The 22,890-nt window shown below is 39.6% G+C and overlaps 2 protein-coding genes across 4 annotated transcripts in view; both read left to right on the top strand.

The window, feature by feature from the left end:
* The first annotated feature begins 1,156 nt into the window (after positions 1–1,156).
* Positions 1,157–4,600, top strand: LOC106961860 (leucine-rich repeat-containing protein 14). Its single transcript, XM_015055930.1, has 3 exons — positions 1,157–1,734; positions 2,279–3,109; positions 3,538–4,600. Exons 1-3 carry the CDS (start codon positions 1,457–1,459, stop codon positions 4,103–4,105), a joined length of 1,677 nt encoding a protein of 558 aa, XP_014911416.1. The 5' UTR covers positions 1,157–1,456; the 3' UTR covers positions 4,106–4,600.
* A 1,870-nt stretch (positions 4,601–6,470) lies between these two features.
* The window catches only part of malrd1 (MAM and LDL receptor class A domain containing 1), a 45,657-nt gene continuing 29,237 nt past the window's right edge, over positions 6,471–22,890 (top strand). For all 3 annotated transcript variants that reach the window (XM_015055942.1, XM_015055951.1, XM_015055959.1), the window contains exons 1-17: positions 6,471–6,825; positions 8,057–8,185; positions 8,272–8,360; positions 9,271–9,435; positions 10,817–10,913; positions 12,864–12,995; positions 13,665–13,817; positions 14,878–14,983; positions 16,245–16,612; positions 17,660–18,108; positions 19,087–19,174; positions 19,259–19,432; positions 19,513–19,669; positions 20,132–20,288; positions 20,369–20,479; positions 20,709–20,922; positions 21,034–21,281. In XM_015055942.1, the coding sequence (XP_014911428.1) occupies positions 6,648–6,825; positions 8,057–8,185; positions 8,272–8,360; positions 9,271–9,435; positions 10,817–10,913; positions 12,864–12,995; positions 13,665–13,817; positions 14,878–14,983; positions 16,245–16,612; positions 17,660–18,108; positions 19,087–19,174; positions 19,259–19,432; positions 19,513–19,669; positions 20,132–20,288; positions 20,369–20,479; positions 20,709–20,922; positions 21,034–21,281 (3,015 nt within the window). In that variant the 5' untranslated portion in view covers positions 6,471–6,647. The remainder of the gene's footprint in view (positions 6,826–8,056; positions 8,186–8,271; positions 8,361–9,270; positions 9,436–10,816; positions 10,914–12,863; positions 12,996–13,664; positions 13,818–14,877; positions 14,984–16,244; positions 16,613–17,659; positions 18,109–19,086; positions 19,175–19,258; positions 19,433–19,512; positions 19,670–20,131; positions 20,289–20,368; positions 20,480–20,708; positions 20,923–21,033; positions 21,282–22,890) is intronic.

Genomic DNA, 22,890 nt, shown 5'->3' on the forward strand with positions numbered 1-22,890 from the left:
TCTTAAATGGAAGAAGGAAGTTAGGAATCTTCAATGACACAGCCATTAAGAAACATTGTTCAATAATCTGGGATGAAAACTGTAAATATTAAAAGAATTCAAATTAAACATAGGATTTAGTTGTCTCTATAGCTAAAGGTAACATTGCAGATAATACACTTTAGGGATAGTGTTTGCTCTGCCCACTCAAATTTACGTAAGAGTATATATTACATTTATACAAAGATAATGACCATATACTAAACTTTTGTCATTTACAGCAGATTACATGCTGCTTTTAATAAAACAGCAAGTGAAAATCATGAATTTTTTATAAAGTATTATTGAGTTGGTTGGAAGTAGTAATGTTAATAGAGTCTTAAAGTTGCTTGGAGAAATGATCTGCAGTAAGGCTCCTTTATGCGCCTAGGATGCAGCAGTCTGTCACAGAAGGAGTTCTTCTGCACAGACTATATTCACAGACTATATTCAAGATGTGTGAGACACTGCATTGCTTTTTGAATATTAATGTCTTAAATCTATTGAACTTTATATGTTAAGGTACTGTTTTAAACTGCTCTGTGTTTCTGAAGTGTGTGTTGCTGACATCTTGGCCAGGTTGCCCTTGTAAAAGAGGCCTCAATGGTCTTAATAGGCTTTTTACCTGATTAAATAAAGGTCAATAAAAAATAATAAAATATTGTCCTACAGTGGTATTATTTTAGCCAAAGTTTTTCTGTCTCCCACCACCTGGGAGACAGAAATGGATTGATGAACGTGATTTGCTAATATATAAACATTCTTTACTAGTAATTAAGCGTTTTCATTAAACTGGGCATCGTAATACAAAACAGTCCAGACAATTTAATAAAATTATCAAATTGGATAGAAACAATAGACGTTTGAAGGGATTTTAAACTTTTGCTTGACTTAATTTATTATTTCTTGAACTCTTTCCTGAACGCTATTTAAACAAGACTTTTAGAAATAATCTCGAATTGTAATTTTTAACCTTTGCCTTTTGAATAAACAGCTTTTTTCCCAATCATATTTTGGTCATTGTTTATTTCTATTTTTAATTTGTAAACAGGATCTCAAGTAAAGTTATTATTATTATTAATAATATTTTTTTTCCAATTACTCTCTGGACCTTGTGGGGATGCCTGTGCGTGTTACGTCACTGCCTGGCGTCTGAGTAATGTAAACACCTTCTCCAGTAGCAGCCGGTGGGCCTCAGAGTTAGCAAACATGATCTGTCCGCTTTCCACCATGAGGAATGTTTAACTAAGCCTGTATAAGTTATTTTTGCTCTCTATTACTATAGCTGTCAGATGAAGTCATAGAATCTTTTTTCACCAGACCGTATCTAGTTGCTGCCATGAACTTAGCGTTGTTCGAGCTATATTAGCTCAGCTAGCTTCCTGTCAGATGTATTAACAGACCGGGTCACAGATCATTTTTCCTGCTTTTGTTTAACATGGTGCATTCGTTGGTGAGCCTTTGTGCCAGGGAGGTGGTCAGTGACCACAGCTCGTCACCCACCTGGCTTCGCTGGGTTCCCAGGGAGCTTTACGGGGCGCTGCTGGAGGCCGCCTTCGCCTGCTGCAGACCGCTGGCGGTGGGCGAACTGGTGCAGCGGTGGCCTGAGCGGACTCTCCGCGTCGGAGGACGGAGGAAAACTGGGCAGACTGCGCCCAGTCGGCTCTGCATCCAGGCTCTGTTACTGGCTGTGGTCAGAGGACTGGCGGACCAAAGGTGAGAATTGACTGTTTTTCTTTATTTATTTAATTTCTGTATTTCTTAAAGTTTGGCATTGTCAGTAAAAAGGCTCCCTGATGCATTATGTCAGTATCAAAAATGCAGATTTCTTCTACTTGTATGTGATTAATTTTAATATACCGATACCAGGATACCAATATTTGCGTTTGTGGTGCTATGGATGCTGTGTAAAAAAATTATTTAGTTTTTACATTTTGTGCAGCACTTTGTGACTCTGTTCTGTGAAAAGCGCTATAGAAATAAAGTTTACTTACTTACTTACTTACTTACTTAGTTACCTAAATCAGTATAGTTTTTGTTTTGTCAGCTTTATTGTTCACAAAATATCGCAATAAAATAATAAATCCACATTGCCCACCCTTAATCTCAAAACCGTAACCCTTCAACTTTGTCACCTTTTTTCACATTATAACCACATACTTCACAAATCTCACATAATCTGATAATCTCTTGAAGTTGCATGAATAGGTCTGTGAAGCACTGGAGCTAAGATCTGGATCTGTGTTCTGTATTTCTCCAGGTCAGCCCTGCAGGTACTGGACGTCTGTGGTCTGCAGGGAGACGAGGGAGGAATGGGGGACCCGATGGGAGGCTGGTCACTTACTGTGGCCCTTTGCACCATGGTCATACAGGCCAAAGCTGGAGCACACAGGACTCAGAGGAAAGAAGGAGACCGAGAGAGGAAACGATTCTCAGCCCTCGAGAGGGGAAGGGATTTAAAAAGAGAAAGAGGGCAGAGGATGGGAATGAAGGAGTTAAAGGATGGTGAGACTTGCAGAGAGAAGACGAGATCTGAGAGTCCTGTCAGTGATGAAGAGCTTATAAAAGGGGTCAGAAGGAGGATGGAGATGGAAAGACAAAGAGGGGTTGTAGTGACGGGCTCAAGGGGTGGTAAACTTGAAACGGAAGAAAAAGAGGCCGACTGGGAGGTGCTGGTGCAGGTTAGGGCTGATATTTTTGTCAACGCCCGTTCTTGGGAGCGTGTTCGCTTGGCTCTGAGCACGTCAGGACCCTTGAAGCTGCAGTGCAGATACCTGCGAGTGGAAGAGATTTCAGTGCCAAGCATCAGGACTCTGCTAAACCTCCTGCCTCGCAGGGCGCTCTTAGGCATCGACGTTCGTTACAGCAGCCTCGGTGTGGCCGGGTTAGCAGAACTGTTGCCTCTTCTCTCCACCTTCCCCAAGCTGAACTCTCTTCGGCTGCATTACTGCAACCTGGACATTCGCAGAGACAACTTCGGTCAGGAGGGGGTCCTGAGGGACCTGTCACAGGGGCTTTCAAACCTGCAAGAACTGCGACAGCTCAGCCTCACTGCCCTGCGGCTTCCAGGACAGCTGCGGGTGTTGCTCAGGTATTTCGATCTCCTCGTATGTGTTTTTTTTTTTTTTTTTTATATGGTTGGCTTGCGTGAAAAACATGTATTTGAGTGTTAGAATGAGCAAAGCAAATTCTAGATTTTATTTTGGATGAGAAACTGTGGAACGACTTTTGAGCTGAGCAGTTGGCAAAGGAAAAACAAGGCAAAATCTCATTAACTATATGCAGAAAGCTGGTAGAAACCATAAGACTTGCAGGTGTTATTGCAGCGAAAAGTCATTCTGCAGAGTAGTCTCTGTTGGGCTGAATACACATGCACACCTCACTTTTCAGATTCATTTTGTTAAAATTATCTTTTCATTCTGTAGCTATGCCCTACATTGTGGACCTAAAATGCTGTAAAATATAGATTAAATTTAAAATGAGCCATATTAAAGGTTTTAACTTTTTCTTCTCCCATAGCTCGTTGCCTCAATCCCTGGAGGTCCTGGAGCTTCCCTATTTAAGCCTGAGCCCAGCCGACCTCGCCTATCTGTCCTGCAGCCATCACGTCTCCTCTTTGCTGCAGCTGGATCTCAGTGAGAACTGTCTGGATGAAACCACGGTGCCCTCAATCCGCCGCCTCCTCTGCCAGGCCTCCAGCAGCCTGCAGCACCTCTCGCTGAGCGGCTGTGGTCTGACCGACCGCCTGCTGGGCATGCTGCTGCCCTCGCTGGGCGGCTGCTGGGCCCTAAAGAGCCTGGCGTTAGCCCTGAACCCCCTGTCCAGGGCGGGTCTCTGTGATTTGATGCGGACGGCAGCAAGAATGCCCTGCCTGCGACTGTTGCTCTACCCAAACGCTCTGGAGGATTACCAGCCGGGGCTGCCCGAGCTGCCTTCTAGCACCCAGCTGCTGGAGTGGCCTCTGGATGAATCCGTAGACAGTAACACAACCAGCAACAAGCTCAGCCAGGTGATGATGGACAGCGGACGCTCTGACCTTGTCTTGACCTGTGACCTGCTTAATTTTGATAAAGACATGGTGGACTAGAGAAGGGGCAAGGAGGCTTTAATTATTTTATCAAACCAGCGAAAGAAAACCTGACAATCATGTTAAACCTCATGAAAAAAAAACACATTGGAATTTTTCATGCGTATTTTCTCCCTTCTGAGTCTGTTTCATAAGACAATCCTGGTTAACCAGATTTTCTTTTCTTCTTGGTTGGGAGAAAAAAAAATGTTTGTAGCAAGAGCCAAATCCACACAAATCTTAATCTGACCCGGTATGTGACACTTTCAGGCTTTAACTACACAGTTATAGTCTATCTGTAGCATATAAAATGCACAACTTTATGCTTCATTGACACTCATCTACCAATATGTTTTTTTTAAATAAATATCAGGACCAATTTACAACAAATCAGTCTTAAATTGCTGTTCATATGAGAATCTAGCAGCATGTAATATGACAATAAGTTTCTTGTGTTTGAAAACAAAACTTTTGTTACTAGTTTGTCTTAATAAAGTTTGATAACATGTTCTCCTTTACTTCCATTTTTACTTCCAGTCTTTTCTTGAAGACTGAAATGAAGCCAGTTTTATTTTTATAAAACTGATTTGTATACTGAAAGTCACAAATTACTTTCATAGTCGGGGCGCGGCAGATTTTACTCAAACGAAGCACACGAAACCGTGACAACGAGGATGGGATCCTCAGTTGATCCGTTCCACTCTGCCTGGTCTTGCCAAAGCAACATAAAATGGAATATTTAGGGTTAATTTAACCAGTTTAGATCAATTAAGGTGCAATTGAAAGTATTTACATCCCTTAAACGTTTTGCCACATTACAACCATAAACGTAACTGTATTTTATTGGGATTAAAAGCAATGAATCAACACTTAAGTAGTGCATAATGGTGAAGTGAAAGGAAGATTATACATTGCTTATAAATGTTTAACAAATTAAAATCTCAATTTGTGACCTCTTACATTTTATTTCTAAACATTTATGAAATTTTCCTTTTCAGTTATGAGCCACATGATGCTGCATGGCAGGGCTGCACGATGTATCGCAAATATACCATTTCGGTGTGTGTATTATTTATGTTGCAAAGTGTGTTTGGAATGCAAAAGTTGTTGGCTATTATATACCAAGTGTTGAATTAAGTTTTACGTGCTAATGTAATGTCTAGTCTCACAGTCTCACAGCAGCAGATGCTCAGACAGGATGCCAATGATTTTGCCTAAAATGCTGAAGATCACAGAGTAGAAAGCAGAGACTGGATGGATAGAAAACATGAAAATAAGCTGAGATCACAACTGATTTCACCTTCGCAACATTTACCAAAATTAACGCCACGAAACGTGAAATATTTACAGGACTATGAACATTTTTACAAAGCGCTGTGTGCTTGTTTCCAGTAATGACGTGATTTCCGTCTGATGGTTGGAGGTTTAGAACACCTAAAATGTGTTTGTGATATCCTGAGATTTGGGCACAGAAGGAAGAGAGCAGACCAGCGGTCTGCAACCCGTGGCTCCAGAGTCTCATGAGGCTCTTATAAAACCAAAAAAGAAATATTTTAATATTTTTAAGCACCAAAAAGGATTTCTTTTACCAGCTCTCTCAATATCTGCATACAATATCTTCAAAAGAAGGCTTATAAAATAATAAAGGTTCAAATTGCTCTCGTCTTGTTTTGATGCATCTGTGCTTGTGGAAAAAGAGCGGCACTAATGAGGGGTCATGATAAGCTGCCAGGCTGCCCTCCGACCCGAATGGCATTTATTTTTCATTAAGCAGTGGATCTATGTCATACCAGTAAATAATACCTTTGTTGTCTCATTTGAGCCATTGTACTCCATGCAAATAATATGTTGCCGTGCCAACCTAATGGAAACGAGTCGGGGTAGATAAAACTGACCGTGGACAGAAGAAAACACTGCAGGTCATCTGAAAAGCATACTTGATCAAGTATAAAAAAGTGAAAGATTCTAGAAAAAACATAAAATATACACTTTATTTTTCTCAAAGTCAAAAAGGACAGGACTTAAAGAATGTAAGTAAATGGGTGGAATGTTATTGAAAAAATATTACCACCAGATGGCGCTAAAGTATAATGTCTGTCTTCATGTACAGCCAACTTCAAATTACACCCAAGACATCTCGGCTAGAATAAAATCAGTATCAGTGAATGAAAATCCAATATTCACCACTCACAAGCGAATGGTTTTATTTGTAAACAGTTTTTAATATATTAGATGGAACACTGAAAAAACTTCAAACTTGTTTTTTCTCTTTTTTTCCATACATTTTTATTCTAATGTAAAGTCTGAGCTGCTTTAGAAATATTTTATTCTATTCTGCTGTAACAGATAAACTCACAAAGTAACCTTATTGAATAACAGCTAACAGCCATAAAAAAAAGCATTTATTGCCCTTTACAACATGCTAACAACCCACATGGTCAGTCATATCTCTCAGCACTGCGCACAGAGAGGGAAACGCAACTACACGTCTTCCTTAAGTGATAGAAGCAAAATGCTAAAATTGGAATTGATAATAATGTGTTTTGGATAAAATAACCAGCGGATGGCGTTACTGCTTGGCACAGTGTGGCTGCTTTTGGCCCGAAATTTGCTAATTAGCTCGGTGTTTGTTAGTGCTTGTTCACATCAGGAGTTTACCTGCCGTCAGGGACTTTGTGTGGCGTTGGACTCCGTGTGTGACTTCACCGACGACTGTGGAGACGGCAGCGATGAAGAAAACTGTAAGTTTACTAAAAAAACATATGACTCTAACAGACCAGAATTTAAAAGAGCGGGACCTCAAGTAATGACTAGCCAGTGGCGAGAAAACCCAAATGCGCCTCATGGTTTTATAGGCTTGTATAACTAAATTTAGCAGCAATAACTGGTAGTATTCAATACTTAAGCTATAGACCTGTTGCTGCTTCAGTTCATTGCCCTTTGGAGACTTTTGTTTAAGCAAAAGTCTCCAAAAACCTGAGGATATAGTGTATACCTTACACTACCTCCTCAGGAAATCATTTGGGTTGAGGTATGGACTTTGGGCCATTGCAACACCCTATTTAAATTGTCTTTAAGCCATTCTGTTGCTGAGTTGGATTTGTGATCATTGTCCAATTAATCCACCACTTCCAGTCAAACTCCAGGCTTCAACAACAATTTGGCACAAAGAGAAAGTCATGGTCAGTGGTTGGATCAGCCACTTCTTGTGGCTTCCAAACAAACCCAAATCTTCAAAACTGGCCGGTTTTGCTTGCAGGACAACATTAGGTCCATCCAACAGCTCTGATCAGCGTCTCTGTATCTGCTGAATAAAGACATCCACACAATGTGATGCTGCCACCACCATGTATGTTGACCACTAAGTAAAAGATTGATATTATCTTATCTGACAAGAACTGCCCACAAGTTTTCAAGGGTGGCCATGTCATTAGTTTTTCATCTTTAACACCTTTACTGGTTAACCATGCAGAGGATTGCTTGGATGCTTGTGATGGAGAGCTGTGTTGCATAATAATCACTGAGTTTTTGAACGATGCAGACTTCTTCCTGCATCACTGCTTGAAGAAAGTATTGTCTGTAAGTGTAGGAGTTGATTTTGAGCCCATCTTCAACCTGAAAATGTCCAACCAGCTCATCTTTAATCTACCCCACCTCCACCTTGCTGGTTTCTGACTTTATGTGGAGCTTCTTGCCCGTTACTGATCCACCCACGGGCCCATCCATCTGCTCTAAAAGGCATTCTCATTTCATTCATAAAACCACGAGTGGTTTTATGGATGAAAAACCATCCATAGTATTTCAGATATCTGAAATATCTGAAGATCTGAGTCACTTCAGCTTGAAAATCTTGATTTTAAATTATATCGTTAAGGCAGAAAGGGGTATTGTTTAATATGTTCTAGAGAAAACCGCAATTTTTTTTTTTTTTGAAAGAAAATATTTAGCTGAAGTGAACATTTGATATTACAGGTTCTGCGTATACAAGATGTGATTTCGAGGAGAGTTTCTGTGATCTGATCCAAAACTCGGAGTCCCTCTACAGATGGACCAGAACAGCAGAGGCCCCAGGACTAAAACAGGACCACAGAAACGCCTCAGGTTGGGGAAGCTGATATTCCTACAATAACATTGTATTAATCACACATCTTTGTCTTTAACTGTCTGCATTTTTTTTTTACCCTCAGCACATTTTCTGTCGCTTTCACCCACTGGAGGAAAAAAGATCACTGCAGAACTGAGGAGTCCTGTCTTCCTGCCTACTCATGGCTGCCAGGTAACTATGTCGCAGAGGACAAGCAGTGTCTTTAAAAGTCTAGGAAATAGTTGGAGCATTTTTCAAGTCTGGAAAAATATATATAGAAAAATAATACCATAGTAGGATTTACTTTACTGCAACGGAGTGGCAATCTGTCCAGGGTATACTCTGCCACTTGCCCGTTGACCGCTGGCTATAGGCACCTGCACCCTTTGCTACACCACAACGGTTAAGTATGTTGGATAATTAAAGGATTCATTTGACAACTCCTCCCCGTGATCCATTTTCCAGAACGCTAAAACCTAATGCTCTAATAATAAATTGATATACTGTTAACAATTAACACTACTAAATAAGACTAAGATTTATTCTTGATATAACATTATGTTGAATCCAACCTGCAGAGCTAGGGTGTGCACCTCGTTATCTTGAAGTAACGAGATACACAACTTGTGTAGTTATTGTCATAAAAATATATTTCTTGTTGGATGACATGTTGGAGTTTCAAAATGGTTGTGTGAGTAATTTTGGAGCTCGTAAAGTGGTTCTATTAAAAAAAAAACAAAAAAAAAACACCCAGCTGTTTTTTTGGCAAAAAGTTTATGTGTTATGTAGTCTGAAAAATGAGCCGTTTCAAAAACCTCCCGATTGTTAAGTCACATTCTACCACCACTGCATTGTTACCTAACCCCAGCAATTCCAGCCTGTCACATGGCAGGGAAGATACTGATGCTAGACTTCAAACCCTGAAAAATAAACTAGGTCACAATAAATCTTTGGACTTGCACGTCAAAGATGTCCTAATAAAAATCCATTAGGATATTAAAGAATTCGAGTCTTGGAAAGTCTCAAAACACGCAACATCTGGAAACGAGGGATTTTGTAGATTCAAAATAAGTAGGGCCAATATGTTCTTTGTTTTCATCAGATACGTTTCTACCACTATGCTGGGACAGCACATGGAGAGCTTCAGATCCTCCTGCAGCCTCATTTGGTGGCTCAGAGCTCTGAACTCTGGAAACACTCCACTCAACTGGAGAAGGGAGCATGGCTGCGGGCAGCGGTTCACTTCTCCAGCAATCAGCGCTTTCAGGTCTGTCATAATTACATAATGAGTTCACATAGTTGTTTGACATTAAAACTGAAAATTGCAGCTTAAACGACCCAAGCGATAGCAAAGTGTACCGGGGAAGTGCACTGACCCATTTGGACTCCTCGGAGACCATCTGGATGTGAGTTTGCTGTTAGTGTCCTTTCAATATCTTCAGAGCATGTCAGTGTCACCCAGTCCTCTTCTCTGCCTCTTTACCATCTGGATGTCTGCGGGTGATAAAGAGAGGTCACATCTGCTGACATTCACCTTCTGCGCCATTAATTCACTTCCTGTTTCAGTGGTATTAGTCAGCAAGATTTCTCTGTGAGGCCTAAAGAGATGCTTGCTGATGGAGGATTGTTTTATTATTATTATTATTATTATTATTATTATTATTTATGGTGTTTTCAGGATGGGAAATCTACACATTTGCCTAAATTTGAAAATGGAAATTGGAATCACTCACGCAGGAAATTTGTCTTTAAAAATATCTGAAGGTTGAGCAGATGAAATGCCATGAAATTCTACAATATCTTGTGAATGTATCTATATCTTGTAAACCTTTTTAAATTTTAAAGGTAGGCTGACAAAGGCTAATTTTGGTCTCACCAAACTAGAGTATCTTTTCCACTTGTAAACATTTCCCTTAAATGGCTTTTGGAAATCTTTAAGTAAGGCTCCTTATAGATTTCTTTCATTAATCGCTTTGATGGATAACTAATAGCCCTTTTGGCTGACTCTCTCCTGAGCTGTGGATCTCTGACACTTCTGCCTTAAAGTATCATATTATACCCTTCTTCGTATTGGTTTATCACATAAATGTGAATACTATGCATTGAAATTTGTGACTGTAATATGACAACATTTAAAAACTTAATAAGGTTTGTTTACTTTTGCAGTAAAATGCATATTACCATACAGTACTCGTACCATTAATATTATTGGTACTGACTGCACTGCATTTATAAGCTCTTTCTCTGCTTTTGTTGGAAAAGATAAAAAAAATATATAACCAACATTTGACTGACATGACAGCCAGTTTAGATCATTATGATAGATACATTTGCATGGCAGGTGTAGTTCACCTTCCTTTTCCATTTGCCTTGATTTGTTTTTAATTTTATCCAACTGCAGTTAATTTTCTGTTTTCTATTTCTTCATATTGTGAAACCTGCTGCTTTTTATACATTTCTTTTATTTTTCCATTTGACCCTAACATTTTCTGCACATCAACCAACTCAATACTCTTTACTGAATTTTCTTTAACCAGTTTTCATCTGTAGTTTCAGCTTAATTAAACTGTAATAAACTAATAATAATAAAGTAAAAAAAAAAACTGTCCCTGATGTGTGTGACATCGTTTCACTGTTTTATCTTCCAGGTGGTAATTCGAGGCGAACTTTCAGCCAGCAGTGAAGCATCTGAGGTCCTAGCCGTTGATGATTTGTCTTTCAGTCCTGGATGTGTCATTCTGCCTGGTATTAGCTATAGCTTTCTAACACCTCACCACACACACACGCACACACCACATGAACCTTGACATTTTGAAATATCCTCACACATAAACAGAAGCTTGTTTTGAATACCGATGAATGAGAGTGAGGACATTAAAACACCCATGATTGGATTTATAGCAGGATAACTGAGTCATTAAAATTGTGCTTGCTGTACTTCTTTCTGGAAGTGAACATAGACGTTATGCAATAGTGGAGGAGTTGATCCCATAAATCGTACTTTATGTGACATTTCAGACACAATTTTTTATCAGCAATCTCTGCTGATGTACAATTGTAAGATCATCTTGTAGCATTTTCACAACTTATCTAATATGTGGAGTTCAATGTAATCTGAAAAAGCAACGAAAAAGACAACAGATCATCCATCCATCCATCCATCCATCCATCCATCCATCCATCCATCCATCCATCCATCCATCCATCCATCCATCCATCCATCCATCCATCCATCCCCTTTCTGACCTCTGACTCATTTTTTTTCAAGTGAACAAAAGGTATTCACTAAACCAGTCATCTCCAGACTGGGTTACCCCGGACCCACTGCTTTATGTTTTAGATGTGGACTTGCATCAACATATCTGAGTTAATTACTTCATCAGCATTCAATTTAAGTTAATCAGAAGCTGCCAGGCATGCAAAAAATCTAAGCCATGTGTGTCAAAGGACCATAAGAACCAGAATTATCACACTTAATGTAAAAGACAAACTGCAGACTGTGAAAAGTCTATGTGCAAGCCTTTTAGACTATAACCAGACCAAACTGAATGGGCTCAATACTGTAGGCTTCAATAAGCAAACCGAAACCAACACTAATCACACTTTGTATGGTGCATTTTTGGTACTTGAGAAGATTCTTTTTGTTTCTTCAAGAACAATAAAAAAGACCCTATTCTCTTTGCAGGAGCAGAGCCAAACATTACACTAAATGAGTCTTCTTGGAATGTGGACAGCATTATGTTGCTGTGATCCTGTTGTAGTTTTAACACAAGGCCTGTTTGGCCACAGCTAAAATGACCCAATGACCAAACAATGCAGGGTGCACACAAAGGCGCATGCTTGCATAATTATAATGAGCTACCACTGTTCATGCAGGCTCCATTACATGTGTGGTGAGCACACTGTCCTGTTCAAGCACCCCAGAAGATCTCCCCAAGACCCTTACTTCAAACGTTTAGAAGTCAAATTTAGTCTCTCTTTATGTAATCATAGTCACCTTCTGGAAGATTACTGATGTTGAACTGTTGTTATAGCTAACTGATGTGTTTGTACTGTCTAAATCTGTTCGTGCTCTGGAATCACTTTTGATTGTAAAGAACAGAGATTGCCATCATTGGAACATTAACAAGAAAAGATAATCAGAGTGGCATTTTGCTTTCTTTGAGCGACACACACTTGCGTATGACATTCAGGATTTTTGGTTAGCAAAGAGTAGGCAAGACAGGTTGAACACGCCCGTGCTGTACCTATTAAATCTTTTTTAAAAAGAGAATTTCATTAAATTGTTATATATTATATGCTTTTTAATGCAGTTGCCATCTTAGGGTTTGAAATGAGTCATTTTAAAGGTCATTGAGAATATATTTTGAAAATGGCAACATTCAAAAGATTAATTTCTGAGGTCAGCTAACAGTGATTTAAAAAAAAACTGGGCTATGGTTTTGATATATTTCCTCTTGCTCCTCATATAGTCCCATTGAGTTGATTTAAGCGATGGCGTCTTTTCTGTGCTATTGATCAAAATCTGAACCATTACTGCAATTTAATCAAATGCACTTGCTTCGTTTTGGGAACCACCGCGCTCATTTATGCTAATTGAGCACGTTCTCTCAAGGAAATATTTTAATTACAACAGTGACTCAAACAAATTTGATTAATTGTATTAATCTCTTATTTTTATTGTGTACTTGGCAGAGGGCAGAGTCCTCACTGCACCTCCCTGCCCTCCTTCATGGTTCACCTGCGCTAGAGGGGGGTGTATCGAGGAGAGCAAAGTGTGTGACTTCTCACCATATTGTTCCCATGGAGAAGATGAAGACAGATGCCGTAAGAACCACTTTACTAAGTAACACTTTGAAATGATCACATTTCAGTTCCACTGAAAGATGTTTTCAGGATTTATCTGACACCCTCTGTTGCCATCAGACTGTTAAAAAGCAACATAGCTCAGTCGTTTTGATGTGCGTTTGCATTGGACAGTAATGGTTCATCAGTCTGTTACCTGCTGCAGGTATACAAAGTTAATTTTTATAGACTCTTACAGTGATTATAAGAACAAAATGCAAACAGAAAACACATTTTATTCTCCTCAGAAGTGCTAAGTGATGTTTGCATCGTATCTTATCTTGTCTTGTCTCGTCTTGTCTTGTCTTGTCTTGTCTTGCCTTATGTGTGCAGTCAGTCAGATTCAAAAGGACTGTACCACCACTTCATTAGTTGCATAGCTGCTAAATTCATCTGTTTACAGGTCCACTTAAAGCTTTTGATCATAATAACATGTTTTGAACACTGTAGTACTGAACCATCAGCACATAAAATATCAATCCTTAAGCAATTAGATGCAGCTGATTTAAATTATAGTGCACCAATAAACAACTAAAGTGTTTATGGAGTTTGTAAATTGGTTCAATTAAGCCTAATCACATACAGTTGCCTTTCCGGACTGATTACCCAGAAGGGCAGCATCCCTACAGTGTTTTCTTTCTCTGTTTTTAGCTTCTGAGTGTGACTTTGAGGACGGTTCATGCGGCTGGTATGAGCTCACTCCTGGAGATGGGTTTGACTGGATCAGGGGCTCATCTGACAAGGTACCGCCGGACTACTATGGTCACCCACCCCTACCGGACCACACTACCAACAGCACTAAAGGTAGAGGGAACAAATACGAAAAACAAAGAAGTGTGACATGTGATAAGGTTGAAAAGAACTGTACTGAGCCCGTCCAAAAATATTGGAAAAATCAGCTTTTGTTGAAAAAACATTGTAGTTCAATGTGCTCCAAACGTGGAGACGTTACCTTCTCAGCCGTCTGAATAACAGTTAACACGAGAGCCTATTTTGCTCATTTACCACACAATATGTTACTGTTTATCATGCTTCATTACATCTTCCTGTTTCTTTCCTGAACAGAACTGTTTAAAGTCGCAGCTTCAACTTTGTTGCTGGCTGACTCCAAACAAGCACCATCTGTTGTTTTTGTTATGATTATCGAGTGAAATGGTCTGAAAAAGGCACAGAAACACAGTGTTTAACGTTGACATATGTATATAATTTGAAACCTCTTTAGAATATGCTGCCAAATTCTGTTATGATTTGACAACTAATTAGTACTAATTGTTCTGTAGAAAGGCTATTGCTCCTATGTAGTGTTTAACAGCATTCAATATCGCCACTGCCGAGAAGGATGCTTTAGTTTTAACCAATAACCATTAATTGCTGACGTGATCAAATTTCTCTGAAGATGACTGCCATGCATTCAGGATATGTTTGGAGGCAAAATATGCATCATCAACACAAAGTCATAGCACTGTTCTGATCCTAGGATGCTGCTGTTCACAGTCATGTGCAGCGATTCCTACACCGTCACCAGCTGATGGCACTGCATCCTAACATCTGCTTTGTTCTTTCTAATTAAGACCAGGGAAAGTGGGGTTAAATAAAGATTTTCTATGGAGGAACTAAGGTTTTCAATGATGCAGGTTACCATGGCAACTTGGACATGAAGCCAAAGGGAGAAGTAGATAAAATTGATCTGTTTGGCTCAAGTGGCCAAGTGGGAATATTTAAGGTGTAGACAGTTATCTGTAAACAAACTACCTAGTTGAAATGTGACTGTGCTGTCAAACATATTACTTTCAGGAAGAAAAAAAAAAAAACAGGATTTAGAAGCATGTTGACCAAGATTTATTTATTTTTGTTGTGACCGCAGGTCATTACATGTTTATACTGAGAAACAGCAGTAGTCTGCATCCAAATGCTGTTCTCATTGGACCCTGGTTCCAGCAATCAGCCTCGGGATGCACCATGACCTTTTGGTGAGAAACATGTGACATCCTTTCCCCTCTATGGACTATTTTTCTTTCTTTCTTGTAATATTACAACGTTCAACATTGTTCAACATGACCATACAACTAGAGATCATTCACACTCATAGATTGTACTGTATTGCGGTATCAACCATTCCTCCACCTTTGCTTCTCTTTTCAAAGTGCTGCCATCTTTAGCGGTAGCCCAGATCTTTTTAGAGGCAGGGTTCTGTGGAAACGATAAGAGTACTTATTAATGTCTTACCTGCAGAGTAATAGAGATTATTTTCTTGAACTTAGACTGCTCATTGTTTGACCAATTCCAAATCACATCTTACGTAATAATAATAAAACATAGATATGTTCAAAATGTTTACTCACTCAGTATATATTCAAAGAGGACCAGGCAGGGACTTTAAAGATGTTTGTGAAAGTCAGAGATGATTGAACTAAAAGGATCATTTGTCTTTGCAATGTGAACTTTTTTTTTTTTTTTAAATCAAAAAGTAATTTTAGTAGTCACACTTTTTCACTGTGTTGTACCGCTAAGCTTAGACTTCATCTGGATCTGTAGCACAAACTGCAATTCATAAAAATGTAGTTACACCACAGTCATGTTTGTTTTTGACTCTGGAAGGAAGCCGGAGTCCTCAGGGAAAACAAATGCAAACTCGATGAAGAAAGACTCCAGACTGAGATTTGAACCCAGGACCTTTTTGCTTCAAGGCAACAGTGAAGCTGTAACAATTAATATTACTAATAAATTCTTGAATAAATTATAATAACTACCTATTTTGTTGGGGGATATTGCTTGTTAAGTTCACTGAAGCGTTTCTGCTTTTTGATTGCACTCTGACTTTTGAATCAGATTAGCTGCTCTGCCAGGTGTTTCAAAATAACCTCCCCTCTCTGTTTAATGTTTCTTTCACCCCACTGACTAAGGCCGGGATAAGATATGAATGTTGATAAATCATGTTCAGGCATTTTTATGGTCCCAAAAGCTCATATTAAGTGACTGATTATGTTTTTCTGCCTAATGGTCATAGGAATTCTGGAAAATGAAAACCTGCACAGCTCACATTTGTTCACTGCTCACGTATCGTGACCGGGGATCATGCGGGGTGCATTATCATAGGATGAATCTGTAATTTAGGGTATCTCATACGAGTATGTAATTTCATAGATATATTATCTTACAATGTGCTCCTTACCGTGTCAGGATAAATTTATCAGCCGAGTTTCAGATTCAATCTACTTCTTATCCCCTCAGGCATTATAACTCAGGTGTATCTGTGGGCGCTGCTGACATGTACCTCCGATTCAAAGGAGTTCAAAACAAGACCGTCATATGGACGACCCTGTACGATCAAGGGAGACGGTGGAACCGGGTCACCATTCAGCTGGGGCGCATCACTCAGCCCTTCCAGATTGCTTTGGCCAAAATCAGCCTCGGCGTGTTCGACGGAGTCTCCGCCTTCGACGATGTCTCCTTCAAGAACTGTTCGATGCCGCCGCCAGTGGCCGTGTGCCCCGAGCACACGCATTTCCACTGCGTGCACACCAGAGCGTGTGTGGAGCACCTGCGGCTCTGTGACCTTGTGGACGACTGTGGGGACGGCTCGGATGAAGAAGGGTGTTGTGAGTGTCTCAACTTCTTGAAGTGAGAACAATTAGGTCTATAAGTGCACGAGAATAAGCTGGAGAATATGACATCTTGTGACTTTGTTTGTTTTGTCAATCTCAAATGTTTCAGATCCACAAACAAGCTTTAATATCAGACACAAATAACCTGAGCGAATACAAAATGCAATTTAAAAATCACACTTTCATTTAGAAATGGAAAAAGCCATCCCAACCAATCTGACCATATATACGAGAAGGTATTTGCTTAAATAACTAAAAAAAAAAAATAGAACCTGGCTGACAACATGTAGTTGGCTAATACTAGGCAAAAGCACCCATAAAAAAATCTAAATCATAGAACAGCATCACCTCAGTCAGTTAAGATGAGAGTTAATGATTCAACTATAAAAAAAGAGATTGATCAAAATGACTTATTGGAGAGTTCCAAGGCAGAAGAGCTTGACCAAAAAGAAAACAAAGACCACTGTGCATTTCCTTAAAACATACTGATGACCTCCAGTATGTTTGTGGAAAATACTCTGTTTAATGACTCAAAAGTGGACATTTTTAGGACAAATGCATTCTGTGTCACATCTGGTGTGGATCTGGAAACTAAATAGTAAATAGCAAAAACACAAGAGCTAATAAAGAATCAGGAAATTAGGACCTCAGATCAAGTAAGAAGGACTGCAACTCACAATGCATATCAACTACCACAACAGCCAAGTAGGAATCTTAAACCTAAGGAGTGAACTGAACGTGGAAAGACTGACAAAATAAAGCAAAACACAAGACCAGAGTCCCAAAGTGTATGACCAAAATAGTTCTATTTGCTGAAATGATCTTTGTCTGAGTTTGACAATTTGAAACATTTCACAGCAATGGATTGCATTGGATTTTTTTTTGCCTTTTAATTACATTTTCAGCAAAGTTTGAATGTAGTATCGTAGGCAAACTATCTAAAATCGAATGCTTTCCTAAACTCATCAGGAAAGCATAGGGCATATTTAAATTGTTAAAGTTTGCAATTTCAGATCTTCTCGGTCTTATTGGTTTTCACAGCTCCAGAGATTCAGTGCGACTTTGAAGACGGACTGTGCAACTGGAAGCAGGAAACGAGTGGAGGAGATGTGTTTAACTGGACCCGCATCCAGGGCCCGACTCCAACCCGAAACACAGGCCCATGGAAGGACCACACGCTGGGGAACACCTCCGGTCATTACCTCTACATTGAGTCTTCCCTCCCCCAGGAGTTCAAGGACACAGCTGTGCTGCTGAGCCCCATATTTGAACCCACCTACCAGCCTGGCAAGGACCCACCTTTTCCCCCCCACCACCGCTGTGCTTTTCGCTTCCATTACTGTATGTTTGGATCGCACGTGTTCAGCCTCGCGGTGTACTTGAGGACAACCACGACAGGCCGTGGCGTGCTCCTCTGGGCAAAATATGGAAACCAAGGAAACCTATGGCACAGGAAGACTATGTACCTGCACAGTGCGCACCCTTTCCAGGTAAGAGGTCAATATTTAGGATTACGACCAACCAAATACACACACAAGAATGCATACTGAACATCTAATTTCAAAGTAGAGTCTTGAACAAAAGGGTTACAAAAGCCATGTAAGATTAAGATCCAAGGATGTCTTATTTGACCATTATTCTACAAATCAGTATGAACTTAAAGGTGAGAGGTGAATTATGTGTTGTAAAATTACAGGTCACTACTGTAAGATGTCTGAAAGTACATTAGACAAAAAATACATTTAAAGTTCTTGAGACATTTTCTTCACTGTCTAGCTTAATAACTTCATTCACATCTGACTGCGAATCATTTGCAGTCACCTTGCAGGCACAGACAAACCTGAGTCCGGGGTAAATACAGATCCGTAGCAGCTCGCAGCGAATCTCTAGTGAAACAAAGAGTCCATATTTACAAATGCATTCCAGAGCACTGCGTGATGAAGATCCATTTAATTGCTTTGGTGCTCAGCATCGATCACTGGAGATGGATGTTCTGTTGTCATCACTCATGAGTGATTCCAACTTGACAGGCAGTTAAAGACTTTTCCTGGGCCGTGTCACTGGAACAGGAGCTCCATTTGTTAATTTAATTGAGTGCAGACAGGGAAACGTTTAAAATATTGACACTGATTAATTTAATTCTGGCAGAGAGGGATCTGCCTGCATGCACAGTGGAAAGAAGAGAACATTTAAGGACAAAAACAGAAGCTTAAACGTGAGCTCCTAGATTGGAAACATATTCCTGAGTATTCAAAGTCATTATGACGATATAAAAAAAAAGAAACAATAGCTCATAATGGTGTAACCTGTAACAATGATGTGATATTTTTGAAGAACTGCAGGGATTTTAATAACAGCTGAGATATGCTGAGATGTGTTTTTATGATCTATCCATTATTTAAAAAAAAATCAACAATAATAATTAATATTATTGCCTATTATGTTTTAGTAATTTTTCCCGTTTTTAGATTTTAATTGAAGGTACAGTTGGAGATGATTTTGAAGGAGACATTGCGATCGATGACCTTTCCTTCCTGGACTGTCAGCTGTTTCATGGTAAGCCTTCAACGCATCAGATAAACCCAGGGCAGCAGCTCTGCACTCTTTTATTTACCCCCCACCCCCTGTCTCGTGTTGCAGGAGAGCTACCTTCTCCGATCACCCCACCACTGACCACTCCGGCCCCGACAGCCATACCCAACAATTGTCCCGAGGGGCAGTTTGTGTGTGGAACACATAGCGAGTGTGTTTTACTCAGCCAAGTGTGCGACTTCAAGCAGGACTGTTCTGATGGATCAGATGAAACAAACTGCGGTAAATGGTTGTGGTTTTTACTACCTATTATTCTTCCCTGTCCTGCTTTTTTCCTAGTTGCATGCCTCTCTCTCTTTCAGTGAAGGAAAGATGCAATTTCGAAGGCGGCGTTTCTTGCGGCTGGACTGTCGTTAGTCCTTCTTTCAGCGTGAACCACGTCTTTCGCTGGGCAGCTGACCAGGGGGAAAGCAGTCATAATGGAGAGCAGAACCACCGTCCAACTAACGACCACACTCTGTGAGAGCCAGAGATAAATATCCCTGTCCGTTTAAAACACGTCAGTTGATTGAGAAAACACATTTGTCAAACAAGAAGGTGTGTCACTGCCATTGTAAGGATGTAGTGATGCTTTTCTTTTTAAATCATAAATGAACTATGATTAACAACAATTTTTGATTTTTTTTTTTTTTTTGGCAGAAAGACCCCAGGTAAAAATCAGTGCCTTTTTGCTGCAAGTCATCAGTTGCTTCCAACTGCCCCACTTTGCAGCCACTGACTGGTGTTACTAGGAATAATTCTAACAAAATATTAATTATAGAAAATAGTCAAAAGGTGTGGTTGTTTTACAGTTTGTTGTAAAATAATTTAGAAATGTCCAAAGCAATTTTGGGGGGGAAAATGACAAGAGTTCTGGAAAATGTTAATTCAATTGATTTTCAATAACGGAATTATTGCTGTTCTGTATTGTTCCTTCTGCAGTAACAGCCCTAAGGGTTGGTATATGTATGCAGACAGCTCAAATGGCGGCTATGGTCAGTTCTCTGACCTCCAAACACCAGTCATCTCCTCCACTGCTCCACAGTGCACCCTCATATTCTGGTACCACATGAGTGGATTCACCGTGGGAACCCTGCAGGTAAATACCCCCAGTGAAACTTTGAGTTAAAATGCATGTCCCATCAGAACCATGTTAGAGATGTTTTATCTCTTCCATAGGTGCTGTTCAGACACAAAAACCTCACCCATGTGGTTTGGTCTCAGACCGGTAACCAAGGCAACGGATGGAAACGAGCTGAAGTGTTTTTGGGTTTATCAAATGACTTTCAGGTCTGCTGATGATTTTTGCACCCAAGATCTTGTAATGTGTGACATACTCAGATTCTAAGCAATTACACATATGTCCTTTGCTTACTTATCTATCTGACAACTTCAAAAAATTCTGATTTAATTTTAAATGCTCAGTTTTCTTCTTCTACATTGCAAACACATGCACAGATCATGATTCATCTTGAATGTTAAGTTATCAGTCATCAGTCATCTGTTTTAAAAATGTCAGGTGGTGTTCAGGGCGAAACGAGGGATCAGCTACATGGGGGACGTAGTGATAGATGATGTCAGCTTCCGGGATTGCTCCCCCGTTCTTCCATCCGGCCAGCCGTGCACATCAGAGGAGTTTGCCTGCGCAAACAGCCACTGCATCCCTCAGGACAATTTGTGTGACTTCATCAACCACTGCGGGGATAATTCAGATGAGGACCCTTTCATCTGCAGTGAGACCTTACGTTTTTTTTTCTTTTTCTTTTTTATCTGTGAGGAAAGATTGATTCCCAAATCATTTGAAAACCTATGTTGATATCTCTTTTCCTCTTGTTGTCTTTCAGAGGGCTTTAGTGGACGCTGCAATTTTGAGTTTGACCTTTGCTCTTGGCGCCAGTGCCGACAGGACGACTTTGACTGGCTGATCAAAGCAGGCAGCACCCCAACTCTTGGAACGGGCCCGTCCAGTGACCACACCTTGAGAGATCCCACTGGACACTACCTCTACCTGGAAAGCTCATTCCCTCAGGCGGTGGGTGACGCTGCCCGTGTGATTGGACCCTTACTGAGCAGAAGGAGTTCACAGTGCAAGGTGAGTCCACATTGGCAGTACAGATTCTCAAGTTAATTTTGAAATCAGATTGTCATAACGTAACTGTACAAACATGTTAAGAAAAGTCACAATAAGTAGCTAAAAATCAATGCTAACATTGGCAGAAAACTCATTCACAGAGTAACATTTGTGCAACATGAACCCTCTCCAAATTTTAGAGGGTGATCTTTTCTTTTTAAGAAAGTACTAGTAGAGTAGAGCAGCGCAAAACGTATATTTTGCCAATCATAAAATGATTTATTAAGTGTCTACTTTGGAGCAAAAGTGAAATATAACAAGTAATATTGTTGTTTATAATACTACTTAAGAATTGTGCAGTACGTGAATTTTTCAGAAAAGTGAAAATGTTTTTGTTTTGTTTTTTTGTCAGGTGGTGAAAGTATTATAAAACAGACATTCAACATAAAACTAAAAATCTGATTTATACTTTGTGGCAATTCGTTATCAGAAAAAAAATCTCCTGTGCATGTGCATTGCCATGGCAGGCCCCAATTAACTAAATTGAGTTGTGGAACTCCATGTATCACTTTGTAATGTTAGACATGACAAAGTCGTGAAGAATTCATCCAGATGAAATTTAAATCACAACAGCAGTTCCTGATCTTGAGTCCATGGATCAATACTTAGATCCAATAATATCAGCATACTTTTCCGCTCATAATCTATATAGTAGAGCTGTGTCTTTCCGTTTTGACTGGGATTGATAAATCCCAGTCAGAGCATTCAAAGCATCATTCAAAACATCAATTTTGAATGAGTTAAAAACATGTTCTCCCAAACTTTGCTCAAAAATGATAAATCATAGATTGGATCTGTAGTTATAAAGCACCTAAAATTTCATATGAGATTTTTGGGGTTAAAATAGCATAAAAATTACAATAAAAAATTTGCTGATGCACTTATTCAAAACTCTGTGCTCGTATCTGTCGGCTCGTAGAAATCAGGACTGATTTCTTGATTGACTGCCCTGCTGGCTCTGTGTGGAGCGCACCTTATCACCATCCTGACCCGTCAATCAGTCATAAAGTCAGCGAGAAGGCAGGAATGAAAATGAAGGAAAGATGGAGCATGGAAATGGAGAGGAGAGAAAGAGGCTTATTTTTCTATGAAGTAGACAGCAGAAGACCAGTCGCTCTTGAAAAAAGCCTCCATTTTCAGAGGATGCTCTTAAAGCATCAGTGTTTTCAAATCTGAATCTTGGAGAAATACATTATCTTTGTGTCGTTAAAGAAGTAAGCTAGAAAAAGAGCAACTAGACTTTATTGAGTGAGTAGATATAAAAACAATCAGTTATGTTTGCCAACCCTAAAAGACTAAATTAAATTAAATTAAATGAGTAATTAGTTAAAACGTCTGCATTTTTCAAGAAATTTGCCAGATTAGTTAGATTAAACCACTACTTTGCAAAAAATTAGTTGAAATCAAACATAAAGAATTATGAAAACAATGCTGCCATGCAGTTAGGAAATAGAAAAAAAATCAAAAATGTAAGACACTAAAATTCAAAAGGATGGATTGTAAACACAGAAATAAATATAACATATTTCTTAATAAAGTCGGAAATAAATGACAAGGACGAAACAGTTCT

This window comes from Poecilia latipinna, unplaced genomic scaffold (assembly GCF_001443285.1).
Source record: "Poecilia latipinna isolate Pla-1442-1.1 unplaced genomic scaffold, P_latipinna-1.0 Scaffold59, whole genome shotgun sequence".
Taxonomy (NCBI): Eukaryota; Metazoa; Chordata; class Actinopteri; order Cyprinodontiformes; family Poeciliidae; genus Poecilia; species Poecilia latipinna.